This window comes from Cariama cristata, unplaced genomic scaffold (assembly GCF_000690535.1).
Source record: "Cariama cristata isolate BGI_N322 unplaced genomic scaffold, ASM69053v1 scaffold17916, whole genome shotgun sequence".
In the NCBI taxonomy this organism is placed as follows: domain Eukaryota; kingdom Metazoa; phylum Chordata; class Aves; order Cariamiformes; family Cariamidae; genus Cariama; species Cariama cristata.
In genome coordinates this window covers 10,067-31,676 of record NW_009621747.1, presented here as the reverse complement: position 1 = coordinate 31,676, position 21,610 = coordinate 10,067, and the positions used below count along the sequence as shown (strand labels likewise).

General features: G+C 41.4%; 2 protein-coding genes across 4 annotated transcripts in view; one reads left to right on the top strand and one right to left on the bottom strand.

The window, feature by feature from the left end:
* The window catches only part of MAP7D3 (MAP7 domain containing 3), a 29,622-nt gene extending 17,301 nt beyond the window's left edge, over positions 1 to 12,321 (top strand). Inside the window, exons 10-19 of the mRNA XM_009702098.1 lie at positions 193 to 338; positions 712 to 842; positions 1,420 to 1,664; positions 6,131 to 6,266; positions 7,381 to 7,561; positions 8,714 to 8,818; positions 9,083 to 9,136; positions 9,939 to 10,032; positions 10,480 to 10,678; positions 11,812 to 12,321. Coding sequence (XP_009700400.1) covers positions 193 to 338; positions 712 to 842; positions 1,420 to 1,664; positions 6,131 to 6,266; positions 7,381 to 7,561; positions 8,714 to 8,818; positions 9,083 to 9,136; positions 9,939 to 10,032; positions 10,480 to 10,678; positions 11,812 to 12,121 — 1,601 coding nt within the window. The 3' untranslated portion in view covers positions 12,122 to 12,321. The remainder of the gene's footprint in view (positions 1 to 192; positions 339 to 711; positions 843 to 1,419; positions 1,665 to 6,130; positions 6,267 to 7,380; positions 7,562 to 8,713; positions 8,819 to 9,082; positions 9,137 to 9,938; positions 10,033 to 10,479; positions 10,679 to 11,811) is intronic.
* Positions 12,322 to 16,540: 4,219 nt separating this feature from the next.
* FHL1 (four and a half LIM domains 1) overlaps positions 16,541 to 21,610 on the bottom strand; it is a 12,005-nt gene continuing 6,935 nt past the window's right edge. For 2 of the 3 annotated variants that reach the window (XM_009702097.1, XM_009702095.1), the window contains exons 2-6: positions 20,084 to 20,265; positions 19,177 to 19,354; positions 18,500 to 18,669; positions 17,520 to 17,706; positions 16,541 to 16,718 (exon numbers count right to left, since the gene is read on the bottom strand). In XM_009702097.1, the coding sequence (XP_009700399.1) occupies positions 16,564 to 16,718; positions 17,520 to 17,706; positions 18,500 to 18,669; positions 19,177 to 19,354; positions 20,084 to 20,239 (846 nt within the window). In that variant the 5' untranslated portion in view covers positions 20,240 to 20,265 and the 3' untranslated portion in view covers positions 16,541 to 16,563. Of the gene's footprint in view, positions 16,722 to 17,519; positions 17,707 to 18,499; positions 18,670 to 19,176; positions 19,355 to 20,083; positions 20,266 to 21,610 lie in introns of all 3 variants that reach the window. The other variant, XM_009702094.1, reaches the window with a different exon arrangement.

Genomic DNA, 21,610 nt, shown 5'->3' with positions numbered 1-21,610 from the left:
AAGTACTAACGTGTGGTGGTGGTGGTGTCTATGTCCGTGACCCATTGCAATGTGCACTGCCTGTGGTGTTTCTCTGTACCATTTCTAACACGCACAATCTTTCTTTCTCTCTTTCTCCCTCTTCCTTTTCTCCTGTTCTTATGCTGTGCACTTGATTCTCGTTTTGTCTTGTCAAATTCCTAACTTTTATAGAATCTCACCTCTGTCCTCGTTCAGCTTCAGCCAGTTCCATCAATTCCCCAGCCCCAACTCCTAAAGTGCCCGTGCGCAGTCGTAGCATCGACAGATTGAAGTCCTCTGTATCTTCATCTGATGCAAGTTCACCAGATTCAACCCAGGTTTGTTGAAAATCCACAGGAATTACGTTTGTATTAATCAGGGGGGATTGGAACAGCTCAGAATGGGATCCTGTTTCAACAGTTTGCTTGCTTATTAAAATGTTCAATAGCATTCGCTTAAAAAACAGTATTGACATCAAATTGGGATTTTATGGTCCATGGTCTCTCGGGTATCTTAAAGGCATATTGTTTGCTGCTTATGTTTCCCAAAGTTTAATTTAGGTAACATATTGACTGGGTCTATATTTTGGAACATAAAGGAAATGGAAAGTACATCTTGTTGAGAAGTTGTGTGTTTGTTGGGGTAGTAGCTCCTCTGTCTGTAATGTACTCTAGAGAGTGAGCATTATGTTGGTTTTATGTATCTTCTTAGAAATCAGAGACAGAAAAACCATCCCCAGGTTCTGGTTTAAGACGCCCTCCCTCGCCATCTGTGTCTGCCCGTAGAAGATCCCCCTCTCCTGCTAATTTGGTGAAGCGTCCTCCGTCACCTTCTACAGTTAGGTATGCGTCCAGGTTAAATATTTTCTTTTATCCAGAACAAAATGAAGGATGCTTCTTGTTTCAAGACAGCTGTGCTGTTAGAATTTGGATGACCTACACTATGCCATGTTTATACACATAAGGAGTCCATTTTTGGTCCAATTTCTCTTTTCCACAGTAGGGATGCCGCTCTTACTTGAACCTTTGTCTCTTTTGTGCAGACAAAATATACCCTGATGTTCTGTACAGTCTGTGCACTAAAACCAACAAGAAGCATACGACCTTCTGAATAAGCTAATCTGTCTGTATTAGTGCAGGAAGTTTCTTGGATTGGAATCACAGGGTTCATCCTTAATGTGGAGTAAATGGAGTTCTGGGCTAGCAGACCTGTTTTGATGTTAACCCACAAGTAGCAAGTCTGGGTGCTGAGGGTATTTTGGAACCCTATATTGGAGTTTTATGAGGAAGGCACCAGTAGTTTGTGGGTGGATTTATTTTTAAAAGTGAGATACATAATGTAAACCAACCAAAGTTGGTCCTCAGTTGCATGTTTGAGGTTTTCAGTGTTAGCCCTGAAAAATAATCTTTATTTCAACAGACAGAAGACTCGCCCACCTTCACCTAGCGTGTCAAAACAAAGGCCACCATCTCCTACTCCAGTCTCTAAATCGGCACCCATCCAACGTCCACCTCTCACACCAGGTGTTATAAACATTACCAAAAAGAAAACTGAAGCAGAGAGCAAACCAAAGGATAAGAGCACAGAAGGACCAGGACACGAGCAAGGTGCTTCACCAGCCTTGGACAGGGATGTGGCAGCAGCTAGCACAAAGACCAAAGAAGGTGAGCATTTCTCAGTGACTGATACACTCTTATTCAAGATATCTCTGGTGTCTGCTAGGACTGGTGAAATAATTTGTTCATGAGGCAGACCACTGGAGGGTAGGATGCTTTAAGACAGAACCTGTTCATTGCTGATTATTTATACAATAATTTTAAGTGCTGTGACTTTTGGGTGTGAATTTTAGTGCAGTAGTCGGTTTATTTGACTTGGAGATTTAAGTCAGGTGCTTTCTACATTACTGCTTGTACTATAATTTTAAGAAAAGCAGAAATCCTGTTTGCCTTTTGGTCTTCAGCCACACTAACTGAGGGATCTATTAGCTTACATTTGCAAAGTCAATAGTTAAACTATGTAAAGGTCTTTCAGTCCAGTTGGTAGTTCTTAAAATTGCTTGTGTAGAGACCTGCTTGGAGGAGGAAATCAGCTACTGGAGCATCACAGGCTGAGCGCCAGTTTTCACAAAGCTAAAAGGCTGCCTCACTCAATTCCAGTGAATGTATAATCATTGCTGCTTCAGGAAAAAGTGGTCAGTTCACAGGTCACACTGAGAAATTATCTTGGTAGATTAAGGAGAGCCACACACCGGATAAGCAATTAGTCTCCTAGTCCTTTTCATCATGCCAAGTAAGCACAGCCCCTGTCCCTCTTACCGGAAGAATGCCATCTGCCATCTCCAGAACAGAATCTGGGAGAGCCTTCTGATGAGGTCTGGCCGACGCTTCTCTGTGGAGAAGGACTTAGGGGAGACTTAACAGGAAAAGAAGGGATCTCTGGAATTTAAGCTACAGCCAGTGGGCAGTACTGGGGGTGAAAATCCTGCAGACACAAGGTGAGTGGGAACATAGGCTTGCTGCACGTTACTGCATGTACAGTTCCTGTTGTGCATTCCTCAGCTGCTGCAGTTGTCTCTTATTTCTGAGGCTCTTCCTGACACTACTCAATGTTGGATGTGAAATAGTGTTAGTCAGCTGAAGAACTCATTTATGATACAGTTCTTTGAGCATGTGTCCCTCTAGAGGGAAGCCTGGGTGTCATAGTCAAATGTGGATGTTTGTATGAAGTTGCACATCCATCTTCAGTGTCACATCATTTATCTTTGCAGTCAGAATGTCCATCCCTTGATGTGCTACGTTACTGTGATAAATGTCTTGTATGCCTCAGAGGGGGCATAATCATGATCAGTGTCATCAGTTGGTTGAAACCTCCGTAACAATGTGTCCCATTTCTGTATCTTCCAGTTGTTCTGGAACAAGAACACCTCTCCTTGTTCCTTGGATGCCTCACCTGTCTCCCCTCTACACTGACTTCTGGAACTGTATTAACCCAGTTTATCTGTTTCCATTTTATTTTATAACTAATCTCCAAGCAAGTCATCTTTGTAGTGATTCATACTGGGGCTGGGTGAAGGTCTTTTGCTTTGACACGTGGAAGATAAGGAAATAGTGGGCATGTTCATCAACACAGAGATGATTTCATTTCTCTCTTTGAATTTTTTGGTACACTGCAATATTGCTAAGTGAGGCAAAATCTTTGTTCTTAAAAAGTTGCTTTCAATTTTCAAGGCAACTTTCGTTTTACATATCTGTGTAGGCAGCTTACCCTGTGGGTTGGTGCAATACCATATTCCAGACAGCTTCTGAAGTCAGAGTACACCAATGAATGGCATGTGGCAAATCAGTCTCTAGGTCATGTAGATTCAACCTAATTTCAGCTTTGTGCACTTGTATCTTCATACCATCTCTTCTTCAAAGTAAACTTGATTGTTGCTGACAGACAGCAATCAAGTTTTTGTCTTGTTTTTTTGTGTCTTCCCACTAAAATATACTGTTCTGCAGTAAAACGCTTTTTATTTTTCAGTGACTTGGAGCAGTTGTCATTTCTGGCAGCAGCCTTTCACAGCTTCTCTGAGAGTTAAAAGGCTTGTTTCAACTTAAAGCATAAGAAGTGCTCCTTCATGAGCTCTCACCTTATGCGTGATGATAGGTAATAAACTGTGATGGAGCCTCACTTTTTTGTACCTGGGTAGTGAGGCTTTGGAATATGATTCCTAGTTTAATTGTGAATAAATGACTTGCCTTGAAATGTGTTGGAATCTTCCCTCCATCCAGCTAATTGTACATTTTACAAGTGTTCTGAGACATTTCTCTTGCCTATTTCCCTCTTTCTCCTTCCATCACAAAAGGGTCCTTTGACAAAAAGACAGTTCTTATCAGGAATGACAGTGGGAGTACAAGGAAAATGGAGCTGAGTATAAAATGCTGGAAGAATCTTCTTAAGGCATGTTAGCAGTCATGTTGGGAAGTCCCATGTCCTGCCCTATGGAAACAGACTGTACAAGGGGTGCATGGAGATGAAAGCACTATTGAAGTAACCATATGGAAAACATCAGTAAAGCTTCAAAAGTGAAAATGCAATGGGAAGGTCCCCCATAGACTTGAGATGTCCTACCCTTTGTTTTGTTTTTTTGCCCCCTGTTCTTTCCATATCTGCAGTGTTCTGAGTTGCTGTGACTAATTTTCTTCTATCATTTTCAATACCAGATATTCATTGTATTTCAAGCCATCGTTATCATGTTATAACGCTATAACCTAAAAGCCTAAAACCTTCAGGCTTCTTGCTCAGGATTAAGTTGTCTTGTTTAGGTTCAGTTTTGAGGGGGGGAAATAAGTTAAATCTGATGTTAAATGTCAACCGATTTTGATACAACTGAGATTCCAGTAGTGTTAAAATAGGACTGCTGTGTTGGTTGCCATGCAAGCACATGATAGAAGATGGCTTCTGCTGTAAAAAGTGCCTCATCTAAACTGGCAAGACACGCAAGTGGTGGAGGAGAAAAGAGGCATTTTGATTTCTTCATGGTTGTATACTGACAACACTAAATGAAACCTCCCTCCTTTTCTTTAAATAAAAAAGAAAATTGCAGAATATAGGAAGAAAAGCACATACAAGTCTTGAGTAGGCAGATCCTGGTAATGGTTCTTAGAACTGCAAAAGAGTGGTCTTTCCTCCTTGCTAAGGAGGAGCAGGATGACCCCTTTTGACTGACTTCAAATTTGGAACTGTCATGGCCGATTCTTGTTTGTATCAATGTGATTGCGTTTTTGCCCAAATCAAAAGCAATGTGTGTTCTGGGGAGGTGCTTCTTTTCAGTGTTGGATAAATCTAAATATTAGAAAACTTCTTTGTGACTACACTCCATCAGTGCTGGAATGCTTTTCCTGCGACTGCAAGAACAATTTTTATGCACAGAACACTGCCATGATTCAGCTGCTGAGGGTTTACTCTGTGTAATTATGCCCTACAGCTGCAGGTAGTGATTACGTGTCCATAGGGCTTAAGCAGCTTTTCAGGTATTAAAATTCCTAATGATGGTATTGTGTTTTGAATTATTTGTCCTTAGGTCAGAAGCAAAATAACTGATCAAACTCTGATGTCATTGTTCATGAAAATTACATTGACTTGAAGGCTTTATAAATGTTAAGCAGACATATATGTGCTGATTTGTGCAATATTAAAAAGAAGAAAGGCAGGTCCCCACCAACATTATTTTGCTGTTGCTCCACTGACGCCAAGAGCTAATTCTCTGAATATTCAGATGATGAGTTCTTAAGTCACATTTGAACAGTAATATTTCTAGAGAGTGGGAATAACTGATAAAAATCAGAGTTCTTTCAGTATATATTGAGAGCAACTGGATGGCAAGGCATTTTTATTTTTTCCCAATGTTAATTTATAATAGTATCTCTGATGTTCAGACACCGTAACACCAGACAGGACATGAAGAGACATAAACTGCAGGACGGTACAAATATCTTCTAACCTGTGGTTGGAGCTGTTTTGATCTCCTTGTAAATTGGAAATTGATTTGTTGCTATAATGTGTAGAAATGTGGTATTACTGAAGTCATTAGTATGTGCCTTCAGGGCCAGATAAAATGGTGATTATTTGCACCCTAAGATACTCTAACTTTCATGCCTTTATATTTAGAATGTTATAAAACAAGAGAAATCAAAAAAATTAGTATTTCCCCTTTAAGGTCAAGTGTGTTCAGTTTTATTAGAAGGAAGTTGTGTATTTCCTAAAGAAGTATTTTTTTCAGTATTCTTTTAAGTGTGTGTAAGTGTTAGAGAATAAATGTGTCTTTTCAGAAACATGTTTTTAAGTACTATGGTAATTGGAGATTATCTTTAACTGTATTGTCTGGAATACGGCTGCATCAGTGTAGTTGAAAAGAGTTGTTATTATTTCAGCATCAGTGAGATATTGTGGCTCTGCATCTCTTTAGGACTCCCCTTTGGCTCCTGTGGGCCTTCAGGTACAGGGTATACTCGCTGAGTGATGAGCACTGATCGAAAAGATAGTGGGTCAGTTGGCCAAAAGAAAAATCTCATCTCACAGTGATAACGTCTTTCGTAATTTTAAGTTACTGGGGCTTTTTAACAGCAGTTTCTTTTAACCTTTGCAGAATCAGGTAGCAAAACAGTAGCAGGGACCACCACAGCTGAAGAAGCTGCTAAAATCTTGGCAGAGAAACGACGTCTAGCGCGAGAGCAAAGAGAGCGTGAAGACCAAGAAAGAATTCAGAGGCAGGAAGAGGAAAGGTAACAATTCAGGAGAGGGAAGGGATGCTTTCAGGGGTGGGGTGTGGAACGGACACACGAGCTGTTTATGTTTCCTAAGCTTTAATTTAAGTTCCTGTAAATCTTAATGCAGTTCCTGAAGCAGAGACAGGCATTAGCACCATTTGAGATGGGACAGGTTGCTGTGTGTATCATTAATCTATACCACAGTATATATGTAATGCATAGTCCCTCTGCTAATCACTGCTTTTTTTTCCTTCCAGTCACCAGTGGTGCTTTTATTTCAAAACCAAAATGTGCTTTTTACACTACTTGTATTTGTTTTGTTTCTATTTGTCTTGAAATAGTCCACCTCTCCGTATTAAACTTTCCTTTGAACTCAAGCAGTGGTTTGATGGTACATTAAATCTCATGTTAGTGATCTGAAATATGGATCAGAAATGTTGCAGCCAAGTAATTCAAAGTGATAAATCGGTGTGCATTTGGTTCACTGCATAGAAGTTGTTAGAAATAAATTACTAACTTTGTGGTGACTAACTTTATTCCATACTAGAGGTCACCTGTTTGTGCTTCTGTGAGCATGATGGAACATCAGATTTTGTCTGTTTTACACTGATGGGTATAAAGCTGTCATAAACTTGAATGTAGTCTGCTATAGATGTTTTATCAGAAATATGTCATCAGATCTGTTGTGTACGTCTGCATGACTTGGCAGTGTACAGCTCTGGAATGCAGACTATAGAAGAAACAATCTTTCAGGAAATCCAGCTAAATTTATGTTTGACGGTGATTAAAAGCTTCATTCATGTCGTGGACACAGGTAGTATTTATTAAATAGTTGTCATTTAATCCAGTTCTCAGCCAAACATTCCATTATTGGAGCAACCTGCCTTGGCCTTGACTTAATCAGCAAAGAACATTTATGTACTCGAAGGTAGTTTCTTCCAAGTTATTCTGCTTTTTCCTTTGACTGATCTGGATGGTGGCATTTGTAAATCCACACCAGAAGGTATCTTTACGTTATTTTGTGATTGGATAACTTAGAACTTTCTTGCTTTCCTAATCTGTCTCATGTGCATGCATACTTTTAAAGAAGTAAATAACCAGTTGGTAATCTGTATCTTGGAAACACTAGAATCAGAGAAGAAGAAATGGCCAAGAGAGCAATGGAGGAAAAAGCACGACAGGAGGAGGAGCTCCGCAAGCAGGAGGAAGAAAAGAGACTGGCTTATGAAGAACATCAAAGACAAGCTGAAGAGGAGAGGATCCGTCGAGAACAGGAGGAGCAGGAAAAACTTGCAGAGCTTCAACACCAGGTCTGCTTATCTGTAGGCTCCAACTGTGTTCCTCATACAAGCTGCTGATGTGTTTTCGAGGAGGTTTTCTTTAATTTTCTTTCACAGAACAGTTTTAACAAAGCTCTGTCAGGAATGATGTAAAGCAGAGTTTATCCTGCCTGAGATGGATTTAAGAATGTCTTGACGTCCTTTCCTTTGCCCTAGTCTAAGTGATTTCCACACACCACACACCCCCCCCAACATTTGATAAATTCAAGTGTGGGGCAAAGCAGATATTTTTGAATTTTTTTTTAGCCATCTGGATGCTATTTTGCATATTTAAAATATTTGTACTGAGCCCACTTTACCAGTTTACTACTACGGATTATAAGGAGGTGGTCTGTCTGGCAAGTCATCTGGCTTGTTCTGATTCCTTTAAAAGAAAGATTGGTAGTGTTTCCAAGTCTGCTTTTCCAGTTGCTAAATATTCTTCCACAGCTGGTATCTGTGTACCTTTACAAAGGCATCCTTCTAACTGAAGGAAGCTGTTTTGCAGAAAGTGGACTTTCTTTAAATGAGATTAATTTTGAAAATTAAAGCAGTTTTACAACTAAAATCTTTGTGTTTAAAGAGCTGTATCTTATGTATAGCACTGACATGTGTCTGAACGTTTCTTTAAGCGCTTGTTCAAGTTTACAACAATTATTCAGTGTTAACTATGCTTCTATCTTCTTTCCAGTGATACTGGGAAAGATTTTCCAATGTAGAAGGAACAGAAGATGTTCAGCACCAAATATCTTGGTAGTAATACCCAACTGCCAAGATTTTTAAGCTAACTTTGCCACATTTAGAATTTAATTGCTGTCTGATTACTTTATAAATTATCCTTCTTAGGCAAATCTTCATCCTGAAGTATAGCTTGAACCCTCAACAACATTCAGAACATTTGCATAATCACAATATAGCCATGCACATAGTTTTTCTTTTCAGATCAGTTTCTGAATATCATAGTAGTACACATTTCATGTCAGTAGCTGGGTAATTGGCATTTAGCTGCAATGTATGGTAATATTAAATAGTGATTGTCTGATGTTCCTGTCTGTGGTGAACCAGAATCTCTCTAACAGCTCTGCTTTTGGCTCTTGGGAATGAGTTGTGCATTGGGTCCTCTCTTTTTTGTTTTATCTTCAGAGAGAAGAAGCTGAAGCAAAAGCTCAAGAAGAGGCTGAAAGACAGCGGCTGGAAAGAGAGAGAATTATGCAGCAAAATATGCAGGAAAGGCTTGAAAGAAAAAAGGTACACTGTTTTGAAAGCAGAGAGGTTTCTCAGCCTAAAATAGTGGTTGAGGTGTTAAACTGAACAGGCGAACGATCCCAGATGCATTTAAATAGTAGTAGTGTGGGTTTTTTAAAAAAAGACAGCTCTGGCTTGTGAGCTTTAAAAATTATGAATAATAAATTTATGAAATATGAAAATACATTATGATTGATGAAAATTTAAACCAGAATGCTGAATGTAAAGCTCTCTGTGTCATTGCAAATATTTTCCCTGTTTTAACAGAGAATTGAAGAAATAATGAAAAGAACACGAAAATCGGATCAAAACGAATCCAAGGTACTTTTTTGTTTGGAGCTGTGTAATGACAGAATAGGCCCTTCCCAGAGAAGGCTTTGCCTTGTTATCCTGTCTTCCTCCTTTATGCTTACACAAACTGGCTTCCATGTGAAGTGAAGAGTTCTGGTACACCAGAACAGTTTTCCGTAGCTTCCCATTGCACACGTTCTTTTGCTTTGCTTGTTCTGACAGAAAGTCTTTGATGCATTTTTGTTCAAGGCATATAGAAACAATGTGATGTGGCGTTATCACTTGCAGATTGGTTCAAAAAAAACACTGGTTGATAATGTGGGGTTTTTTTAAACTGTATGCATTCTGCTGGGTTATTTGTCTGCAGAAAACTTAAATTCCTTGCTTCATCTGTTTGCTTAAAGCAAATCCTGGATGCGCCTTGGATTGTTACACTAAACTGGATGTATTTTTGTTAATGTAGTGACCTAAGGTTTGTGGTAGATTATGCATATTATATTGAGGAGTAGTTGTTCTTCTCTGAACATTCAAAACCCCAAGTTTTCACATAGCTGAAAATCAGTAAATATTTACCACACAGTTTGGAGAAATGAGGGGAAAAGGAACTCGGGAATAGTTCATAGGCAGGAGATGAAAGTGGGTCCCACACATTCCTTTACAGGCTCTGGCTTAGCAGAGCATGTGCTGGTGGGTGACCTGGTTGTCTGTTAGCCTTTGGACTAGTGTGGCCTTACTGCTGGGCACAGAATATCCTGCATGGGAGCAGTGATTGACGCATTTGTGAAACGCTGGAGGCTAGCGAGTTACTCCGAATAACACTTGGGCAATTTAGTTGCAGAACGAAGGGAAGCCTGCCTCTGAAGCTATGGAGGGAGAGGATATTGAAGAGGAGGACGAGTTGGGTCTTGAGAAGACTGATCAGCCAGGTAAGGAAACTTGATGAGACAAGTCTCAGTGATGTTTAAGCATTGTTAAAAAGGTCACTCACATAATAGCATTGTGACAGTCTGAGATGCAAGTCCCAGAAATGCCAGGGAGGGTCTCTGCTTGAACAGAGAGTAGATCATTGCCTGTCCATGCCACAAGGGACAGTCAAAATGATTAAATGCAAAAATGATTTGAGAGTGAAATGCAGACAGCATGTTTTCATTTTCATTTTCAAGTGTATTTTTAAAGGTGGAGAACAAATTTCGTGTTGTTATAGGCAGCTTATGTATAGGGAAAGCTGTTGAAGCCAAGTGCCTTGGGTTTTGGCTAGGAAAGGTCATTTTAGCACTTGTATTTTATTAATTCAGAATAACTGAAGCTCTTTTTTTCTTTTTTTTTCCCCCTCCTTTTTTTTTTTTCTTTCTGTTTTTTCCCCCCACTCTCAGGAAAGCTAAATGGCATTGACTTACCCCAGGAAGTCAAGGGGGAGGCAGAGGGTTGTTCAGAGACTGTGCATAGCTTGATCTCTATAGAATCTGAAGAACGAGATGTGTCGGAGTTGAAGGCCAGTGAAGTGTTTATGAATGGAGGCGATTTGAAAAGTGATGAGGGGTTTCTACTCGTTACTGAATTAAAGGATTCCAGGTGAGTCTGTGTAGGTGGCTGCTTTACTGTCAGAGCAGTAATCCCTCACACAAGGACTCTCTATGTTTAGATTAAATTTAGTGCTATACGTAGCGTTGCCTCAAATTTTGCACCCCGCTAGCTTTGTGGTATTTCTCTGGCTTGCTCCAGGCATGTAGTGTATGCCTGCTGTCAGTTTACTGCTTCACGCAGAGGCAGTTAGTTCAGGATAATTGTTTGTTTAGATGGCACCATGTTAACAGTACTGGCTTTGCTAAGAAGTGAGACACGTAGCCAGCAGCGTGGCACTGTTACTTATAAAGAACAGCATTGGCTTGAAATCTTTTCCCTTGAAATGGCTAGCGGTTCTTTTCATTAACAAAACATTAAACAAGAGGGAGCGGGACAACACTGAAAAGGAAGGATAACCTACAGAAGGCTCTAGAACAGTTTCAGCTGCACTGAAACACCAGATGCAACACAAAAGCCTCCCTTAATGGGAAATTTTTTTGTTTTTCAAATTTTATCGTTTTGAACATAAAACATTTCCATCTACCACTGGAAAGTCTGTCCTCTGGTGCTTGTTCCATTTGCTCATCTAAATGCTAATGATTTAGAAATGACATTGTGAATGCTTTTTTTTTTAAAGTGATGATAAATTAATCTCATTCCTCCAGAGATGGAATATAAAGACATTTCCATGATTTTCTTAAGAATGAACGACAATTGATCACTCTGATTTGGGTTTAGATTTTGAATCTGTTTTAAATATTGCTAGTCTTCTGAGGCTCAGTTTTGTGTTTAAAAAGTCTTAGCTGGAGAAAAAAGGAAAAATCCACACTACTAAAATAGGGGTTTAATGGTGCAGGGCTTTAAACTTGTTGCTGTCTTATATCAAATGTCTGCAGCCAGACCTTACTTACCTGAGAGCTCTTAGTATAGTAAAAAATGGTTGTCTGTTGGTGAGCCATTCTTCCCCATTGGCTCTTGGAGGGGAGATCCTGCATGGCAGCTGGAGGAGCTTGTCTGGGAATGCCCTTCGGGATATTCAGTTCGTTGCAAAGTATGCAGACTGCTAATTGGCTGGCCTGTAATCAGTCTAAAGGTTAAATATGCAGAAATTGTAATACAACTGTCCATTCTTCTATTTCTAGCCATCCTGCAAAAGAAATGGTTATCGATGACTCGGTGAAGTTGGGTGTTAACGAAGCTGATTGTACAATTGGACTTATTCAGAATCTTAATGGAAAATCTGGTTCATGGACTTTTGAGGAGTTTATTGACGTTGGAGTACATTCCAAGTCAACCAAACTGAGCTCAGACAGCATCTCTGCTGGTAACTGTAATCAAAACTTGAATGATGCTGCTACAATACCTTCTAGTCCCAAATTGGCTTTTGAAGAAGATGGTGCAGTGAATTCATTGACCAAACCTATAGATGCTTCATCAGGTAATCCAAGCTGATTTCCCTATCTGTCTCTTCCTCTGGCTAGGTAATTAACTTCCTTGCATTTTACTCTCCTTGCCTTAACTTCAGCTTCTTATTTTCAAGGCACTTTTTTCAATGTGTAGACCGGAGGGAAAGCTCTTTCTTTAGTGCTTGTAACTTGAATTTTGTCAAAAGGAATCACCAACAACTGATGCCTTTTTAGGGACTTGCTCTAGACAGCAGCTAAGGCCCAGCGTTAAGGCTCTTCCAAAGACACAGCTGAGCCCCTGTGAAGCTCCTGTATCTCCTACCAGCACTCAAGCCCATCTGTTGTATTTTAAGCTGCTCCTAAGATATCTTAAATGGCACATGTTACTTTTGAAGATACTAACAGTTTAAAAGGTGTCTGATGTAACTCCGCAGACAAGACCTTTCTGCTCCTAGGCATGTTCTGTAACTTTTTGATGCTGACCTGTATGGTCTTACAAGGTCTCTTTAGGCTCTGGCAAGGTATTAGCTGTCCTCTCTACTTACTGTAGAATAGTCTTTCACTTCACCGAAGGGGGTAACACCAACCTTAAATTCCATGTTTTGGGAGGAGTAATAAAGCTGCACACACGATATTCTGAATTTTCTGAAAGAAGCAGGGCTGCATCTGAAGCCACACGTACTTGAAAAGCCAAACGCTGATGCAGTACAGGCTTCAGTAAGCTAGTTCATGTAAGGCTAAACTTCTCTGGTGGTGGAGCTAAACCCCAAATGGACGTACTCACAGCAGGAGATTTCTTTCCATGAGATAAATGACTGTATGAACAGTTGAAATGAATAGTAGTGGAAAAAACAAGACTTGCTATCCACATTTTCTTTAAGTGATGTGTAGCACTTTTTTTGATTAAAGTGTAGCACTTTTCTAGACTGAACTGTTTCCTGAGTCTCCTCTGTCATTCTGCGTCTTGTGAATTTTAGTCCTATCAACGTAGCCTTATTGAGACTTTCCTTGGGGCCACGACTAGCTGGGCTGTGGGAATAGATGGATTTAATGTGATACCGCTGATCACATTTTGTTTTGATCGAAATCATTAACATTTTAGTGAAGAAAGTGTTGCCTTTTGAACTTGAAAATGTTTAGACATAATATGGTTTAAGAATTAATGTACATAACTTTGAAAACTAGTATTTGTATTTAAAAAACCAAAAAGCTACTGCATTGATTTTGGACTGTAACCACATGGTTCTGTGCTCACTCCCTGGATGTAGGCTCTGACAGTAACGATAGACATATGTGGCATACACACAGTTATGATGGTTAAATGTTCTCTTCTCTTTGCTCTTTGGACAGAACTGTGAACACTAGAGACCTGGAAATAATCTGATTGCACTTCAGTAATCCAGTGTTTTATCAAGTACCGAAGGCCTTGTTTTGAAAAGCTGCTTGTTTACCTTTATCCATCTTCAAGTTTGCAAAAATAAACAAAAAAACACCAGGGGAGGGATGACAAACTTCTCATTTGCACCTTGAAACATTTCAGGGAAACTATTGTGCTGATGTTCCTTTTCCATTCATTTAGCTAATTGTTAGATAAGATCTCCTTGTTCAAATATCACTTGTTGTCTCCCTTTCATAGACTTTACAGTAACCTAAGTCCTTTTTTTTTTTTTTTCCTTTTCATATCGGTATTCTGTACAGCAACACGCCACTGGCGGCTCCCCACTTAGCTACTGGCCAGATTTTACATGTTCCTAAAATGGCACTTGATGAAATAAGACTCATTCAGTGCGTGTTAAAGCTTAACTCCCTTTGTAACATTCTAGTAAAATGCTGTGAACTTGTTGGTTCATGTGCTATTTAAAAATGAAAAATGGAATATCTTCAATTTTGAATGGAGAAGAAGAGTTCCTTCTTTTCTAACATGAAGATATTGGCAGTTTCGAAATGCAGTATTGTACCGTCACTAACGTGTTTTAATCTATTGGCAAACATGACAACATTTTACAGCATATGCACTAATACATTACAGAAATGTTGAGTACCTAGATATGTCTGTCATATAGTACAGTTTAACATTCATGCTTTTAGAAATGGTTTCCTTTTGACTTACTTATTTAAGTTCATCTACACTTACGGAAGTATTATTTTATTGTGTACATAACAGTATTAGACCACTGAAGTCATGTTTTGTTGATGTTAATTATTCTAAGTGTTCCTGTTCTAGCTTTGTAACAGTGGCTGAAAGCTGCATATATATTTCCCTTCCCCTAAAGCCTGTATTAAGTAATCTATTTAACCTAAATTTGCCTGCTTTTTACAGCATGAAGAGATTAACTAAGCATCTTCTGAAAATTGCTACTAAAAGTAATAATGCAGTCTTGTTCTTACGTCTCCTGTAACAGATATACTGGATAAGTGATTACTTTAAAGAATAACTGTCTCAAATCCTGCTATAAACCATTGGCTGATATTTCAATTCAAATGAATCATCCAAACGGCAGCTGTGTTTTCAGTGGTTAAATGCAAATGGTTTTGCTGGAACTAAATGCGTTCTTTCCTCAACATTGCAGTTACAATAGGAAACCCTCAGCCTTCTTACTCTTGCTGTTTGCTATTCAGAATACGGTAGGACTATTTTAGACTTTAGAGCAGTGCCTTAGGTAAAAGGAAAAGTGTATTTTTGTATGATAGCTGTTTCATTCTGGCAGAGACAATCATTCTAACAAAAAAAAATGCCGGTATTTTTTTTTCTGTGCTGAGATTATTTGTTGACTGGTCTGTTACAGCTCTATGTAAATACGTGCGCACTGTTAAATAAACTTTGCAGTTGAACAATGCTTTATTTCTGTAATGCTAAACATTCCCTTACTAGGAGTCTCCAACCCCTTGCCATGCTGACCTGCCTTGAGATGCACTCTGGTGCTGCTCTGCTCCACACTGCAGCCTCCCAAAACTAGCAGCCTCTTTGGCAATGGCATTTGCGTGGTGGGGAAGGTATTGGTACTAACACCTGCAGATCTTGCTGTGTTTGTACGTGCTGGTGATGTGTTCGTAACTGTTGAATTCTTTAACTTGCTTTTCACTGTAAACCTTTGCCTTTACTTGTAGAACAAGCATCTTTATGTTCTAACAGTGAGTCCAGCGGTGCTCCATGGCCACGGTGGAGCAGTGACCATCAAGAATACACCAAGATGCTGCCTTTTGTTTGTCTTGCAAGGGTTCTTTGTTTCTGGTGGGTGCTTGTGACCAAAAGGGAATGACTGGAGCAGCATCCAGTTGATAAGTATTTCTGTATTTCACTACTGTGGAAAAAAACCAACCTTAAACCTGTGTTCAGGTTGCTGAAGGGGAGTAGATCTGTGTATGGACAGTGGCTGCACATATGTTCTCCAAAGGGCTTTTTCACACAGGCTGTTGTTGGCAGATGGTCCCATGACAGTTAGATATTAAAAAAATTAATTAGTTTATGGAAATTGTTGCTTTGGTCCTCAGATATTTATAAGGGTGCTATGGCAGAACAGCTGACTCTTTATTTTGCCAGTGTCAGTGTATGAGACTTGATTTCCATAGCTCAGCCATAAGGGGTGTCAATCGTGTAAGACGGCAAAAATGAAAAAACAATTTTCCAGACTGTAGGACTCCAAGCAGGCACTAGTCTCATTTTTATTAAATCATAAAACATACACTGACATGATAGGAGAGCTAGTGTTGTCTGAGCTATTTTTAAAGGCACTTCTAAATGCATGTGCATTTTGTTGTAGTTGAAAGATTTACTTCTTGTTAATGGATTAATAATTGTATATAGGCAGCCTCGTTTAAACAATGATGTAAAAAAAGCTGATGAGCAAAACTTTTGGGCAAACCATGCGGAAATCAAGACTAAAACAAGTTTATGGAAACTTAACTAAAGCTAAATTGTACTGCCAAAACCATGTTATATTTAAGATGAAGCCATTCCATACACATGCTGCAGTTTGGTGTGGTAGGGTAAGCTAAGGTATTAATTATTGAGCTGCTATGAAGAGTGTGATGTATGTAAGGTACCTGTACTTGTAAAAGCATAATAATAGATCTCTCTCAGCCCAGGTGCAATCTTTGCATCTCTGTTTTGGAGGTGCATGCCTCATCAAACCCACTTCATTTAAGTGCCAAGCTTAAACGTATTCCAGACAAGTTTAAAACTAGCTTTGTTTTAGTTTAAGCCACACGTAGATTATGTACTATGTGGATCTCTAATGCTAAACCTAATGGCATTTCAAGCCTTTACGCTAAGAGTTACTTGGAAACAAAGTTAGATTTTAGCAATGCTACATGCTTTTGTACTGCAGGAGCTTCAAAAGTCAAACCCAGTATATTGAGGCTACTTTAGTTGTTACACTAAAATGGAAAAAGTTAAAATTCTTAACATGCAAAAACCTGCTCCTTTACCAGAACTGTTTTGGAAAGCAGGGCTCTAAAATCCATTTTACAGCAGTTGCTGTTTGCTCCTTACAGTCGTTTGGGACACTCAGCACAGTAAATTTTTCCATTATGGCAAACAAAGCGCTTGTTGGCCAGACCACGGGCACACCTTGTGCATTTGAAACAATAATCGTGCCAGGACTCATCTTCGTAGTTAACCACACTGGTTCCTCTTCCAAATCCTGCTAGGAGAGAAAACAATTATAGGACGGCGATAGTAGCTTTGCCTGTGGCTGGGTCAGCCCACCAAGCAGCAGATCCCATTCTTACTGCCTCCTCTGCTTCTGTAGTCTTGCAGACCATATTTGCATGCCTGAAATACTAGCCAAAATTGCAACTGAGCCACATTGTTTGCTCCTCCCTATTAACTGCTCTTAAACAGGCAGCTTAGCATAAAGCTTGTGTAGCGTGTCACTGCAATAAGCTGCTTCTCTTGGGTCCTTCCTCTAGGAAACAGTGAAGCTGAAGGGAAGATCAAGATGTACAGCAGGGACAGGTTGGGTAAAACACCCTACCTGGTAGTTACGGGCTCAGATCCACACTCTGAATTGCAGAATAGAATGCAAGTCTCATGGGACTGGCAGGATAGTGCCCACTTCAGGGCTGAGCTTCGTAATCGATTAACTGTTACAAGTAAAATATATCAGAAGCAAAGCAACTTGTCATTTAGGGGCAAATAAAGCACTGCTCTTTTTAGACTTAAGGTTCCCAGACTAAGATATAGGTGGGAACAGTTCTAGTTGGGAAAGTTTTGAAGAAGGTAAATTTGAGGTGTGCAAAGGGTGAAGAGCTCAGTTACTATCTGGGACTCCATCCAGCAAGAGCACATGGCTTATAGTTAGATCACATGTAAGTTGCTGGGATTGAGCTTGGGATACTAGGCCTGCTTCTGGTGTTAGCAGCTTCTGAGCTGCATGTCTCGGGGTCGCTGCTCTGACCTTAAGCACCCACTACCCTCAAAAGCTGCATTTAATCCAACATACCTGTAATAGGATTCTTGCAGCCAGCACACTTCTTGGCAACACACTCCTTGTAGCAGTCAACACAGTAAAACTGATCCTCTACAGCTGTGAAGCGCTTCCCACCCAGTTGCTTCTTGCAGTTGGAGCAAATGAAACACTCCGAATGCCAAGGCTGTTCCTGGTAAGTGAGGCCTCCAGAAGTGATGGGCTAGGAGGCAAAGAGCAGAGATGTTTCAGAATCGGTTAGGGAGGAAGAGAGGTAATGCAGAGGGCATGAGGTATAGGATAGGAGGACTTTGTCATGGAGAAGATCTCCTAAAAGTTTTCATTAAATAAATTCGACTGGATATTAGGAAGAAATTTCTTCACCAAAAGGATTGTCAAGCATTGGAACAGGCTGCCCAGGGAAGTGGTGGAGTCACCATCCCTGGAGGTATTTAAAAGACGTGTAGATGTGGCACTTGGGGACATGGTTTAGTGGTGGACTTGGCAGTGCTAGGTTAACGGTTGGACTCAGAGGTCCTTTCCAACCTAAACAATTCTATGATAGTGCAGCACACCTGAGTTCCTCTAGCCTGAAGTCCCATGTGCCTGGAGCTTTCATAATAGTTTAGTTTACCTGCAGTGACTGCAATTCTACACTAATCAGTTGCAAAAGTTGTACAACAGCTATTTTCTAAAATACTGTTCTACTGCTTGAATACACAATACCTACTGGAGAACTTAAACCATCCCCAAAGCAAGTGCAAGGCCGGTGCCCACTTGGTTTCAGCAGAGTTGCCATCAGATAACCCCACAGCCCCTGCTCCAATGCTGTCGTGTGCAAGAACCATTAGCTCTCACGTTATTATACCACCAGCTGCTTGCACCAGTATCTCAAGGAAGGAACATAAGCATTGGTACAGCTTCAGTGCGATCTGCTACTGGTTTACTCTCCTAGCTTCCAAAAGACACGCAAGGGCTAGTTCTGGCAGCTGCCTTTGCAATGCAGAGGGACTTACATTCTTGCATTTAGCACAGGTCTTGGCAAACTTATGCTCGTGGCAGGAGACACAGTAGAAGTCATCACCCTTGGGGAAGAAGCTCCCAGATCCAATCACTTGCTTGCACTGGCTGCAAGTGAAACAGTCCTTATGCCAGACCATCTTCTTGTACTCGACATTTTGGTCTCCTACAATGGACAGAAATAACTTGTTACAGGGGATTTCAGGCTCCTGACAAACTCCCCACCCTGCGCAATGCAACACACCTGTAGGCAAGACCTGTCCATACCTATGCCCAGGATTCAACTGTGACATGGACAACAGATGAGCTGTTCATTTCTGTATCTGACTTTAGCCATGGCCTTCTGGATTTTCTAAATATATTTGTTGGACAGGTGCCTGAGCCTTTCTGAGAAGATGACTTTGATTTACAGAGCAAAGCTTTTGGTAGAAATGGTTTAAGACTAACTACTAGGGTGAACTATCCATATGAGGGTTAGTTGCAAAGCAGCCTTTCAACACTTGAATAAAATGGACAGATGAGAGCAACAGTCAAAACTTGCACCATTTTGTGGTGCTCCAGCCTTCCACTGGGATGCCATACCCCAAACTGCAGCCTCCACAGTTGATAAACCACTCTGGTTTTGCCCTAGAGCAGAGCGTGGGAGTTGTACCCCTATCACGGGCACCAGTACCTGCAATAATGGGCTTGAAGCAGCCCTTACACCTGGGTGCATCCTCGGTGGCAGTGCAGTTGCTACACCAAACCTTGTTGTTCTCCCTTAGCATGAAGGGCTCATTGACCAAGGACGTATAGCACTTGAAGCAGCGGAAGCAGCTGTCATGCCAGTAACGGTTCTTGAAATGTAACTCCTGGAACGAACAGAAATGGAGTGAGCAATGAGCCCTTCTCTCTTGCTGAGCAGCAGCCCTAAAACCAAGCTACTGTCCCATCGGCCTTGGCAGTAAAGGTAGTTCCTAAGCATGTCTGCATTCAGTAGCTGGAGGTGTAGCTCGTCTGCAAGCAGTCAAGGGAAGGACATTTAACCAAACTCACTGACACAATTGCATTCACTTTGGACTTTGACGGTAGCAGAAGATACTTCAAACCAACAGCTTTGCGATTTGAAGTTCTGTAACTGTGGGCTTCTCTGGTTGTCAAGTTCCCTCTAGTTCAGGTGTACCTTATTACTGCCATAAGCATGAAGCAATAAACATTTGACAAAATGGCAAAAGTCAGACCCTAGGTTCCCAAGTGCTTTGCCCAGAAGATGAGTCTTCTGCAAGTTCTGTGCAGGCTGGATTACCTGCAGTACTCTCTCTTCAGGATAATTCAGCATTTGCAGCAGTTCATGTGGCTGAACCTAGATCCTGAAATTAGCTCCTGTGCAAAAGCAGCCCATGGGGAGCATCCCTGCTGCAGTGCCCCAGAGCCTCTGCCTCTCTGCCCAAGGAGCACATGGGCCCATCAGCCAGAGGACTCACAAAAGAACTTGTGTTCACATAGAAGCTCACAAACAGACCAGAGCCAGGAAAACAAATGGGAGGGTTTATCAGTATCTGCCTGTCTTCTCATCACCCATTTAACTGCTCAGCACTCACCTTGGAGTCAGCTCCAATGGGTTTCTTGCACTCAATGCAGGTGTTGGCACAGATCTTTTCAAAGCACTTGACACAGCAGTGGCGGCCCTCTTTCTGTACGTACTTCTTTCCTTGCAGAGGGTCACGGCAGTAGTGGCAGTCAAAGCGCTCCGACATGGTGCCCACAGTGTAACTGCCAGGCCCTGCAAGAGGAAAGCGGGTGAAGTTAGAGCACCAAAGCCCTGATAACTGCTCCAGCTTCTTCGGTTTGTGCAAATGAGAAGTATCAGGACTCAGCAATGATCATGTGGTGGTGACACGCTCCTCAAGGGCTTGTTGGTAGAGAGCATCATCTGTGCCAGCACTGTTAGCGCAATTTTGCTATCAGACAGCTCAGTGGTTTATAAAACGTAACAGCTCTCTACCAACTGCACTGGCATTTTCCAGGTGCCTCCAGCTTTGCCTTTAGGGTCTAGGTTAGGCTAACAAACCATCATGCTCAGGAAGGCTGGATGCAGTAGACAACCTGGGTTTGGTCACAGCAATCACAAATTCATACACCTGCTAAAGAAAGCAGCTTAGATGTCCCTTCCCAGGTCACTCATTGCCATTAGGATGCAGAGAGACATACCACAAAGTCTCAGAAGAATGCAGCCTACAGCGTAAGGCCATGTGGGCCAACTCCTGGCTCTGCTGTGGAGTTCAGCAAGGGCAGGGGCCGCCCTGCCTCCTGGAAGCGCTGTGCTTGCCGCTCTGCTACAGTTAGCATAAGCAATGCATTAGTAACACATATTTTCAGTTCCCTTAATAGCTACCCAAGATATGGATGCAAGATTTCTGCCTACAGAGAGGCAGGATGGGCTCTGGCCAAGCACAAAAGCACAAATTCTCTGCCTCCTGGGGTCCAGTCCACTGCGAGCGCTGCAAAGTTTGCTCTCCTCACCAGCAACTGTGCTCCCAGAGCGAGCAGAGTCCCACACCAGCCTTTCCCCATCACCTTAAGAAGGAGGATACCAGACTCTTTTATTTATATATTTCACATCAGCAAGGATAATGATACCTAATCACTCACTGACAGCCACTCGGTTCAGTACGGCCTGGCCCACCGCAGGCCTTGGCCAGGTCCTGGCTGAGGCACCGCATAATTTGTGCGCAGAAACCACCGCCAACCACGAGCAGAGCAGAATAGTTTCCATGTTTCCAGCCTAAACCCGCAGCCAGCTACAGCCCTTTGAGGCCTTTTGTGCTGGATAGTTGCACAGCTTCCAGCTGCCTCTTTTCACCAGGCTTTCAGATACAAAGTCGTAAGGAAAAAAAAAACAAGAAAAGATCTCCCTACATGTCAAGATACTTCTTCAGTTCATGTCAGCAGGGCTCTGCCAAGGCATGATGTTCCACCATGGCCAGGGAGCCAGCACATCAGCGGGCGTGGGGGCTCTTGACCAGAAGATTTTCCACTTTGGCCGGAGGTGCGTGCTCATGCTTTCTCCCCAGACACCCACCCCCAGCTTGCACACCCAGTCTCAGCCTCCCAGACCACTTCTGCTG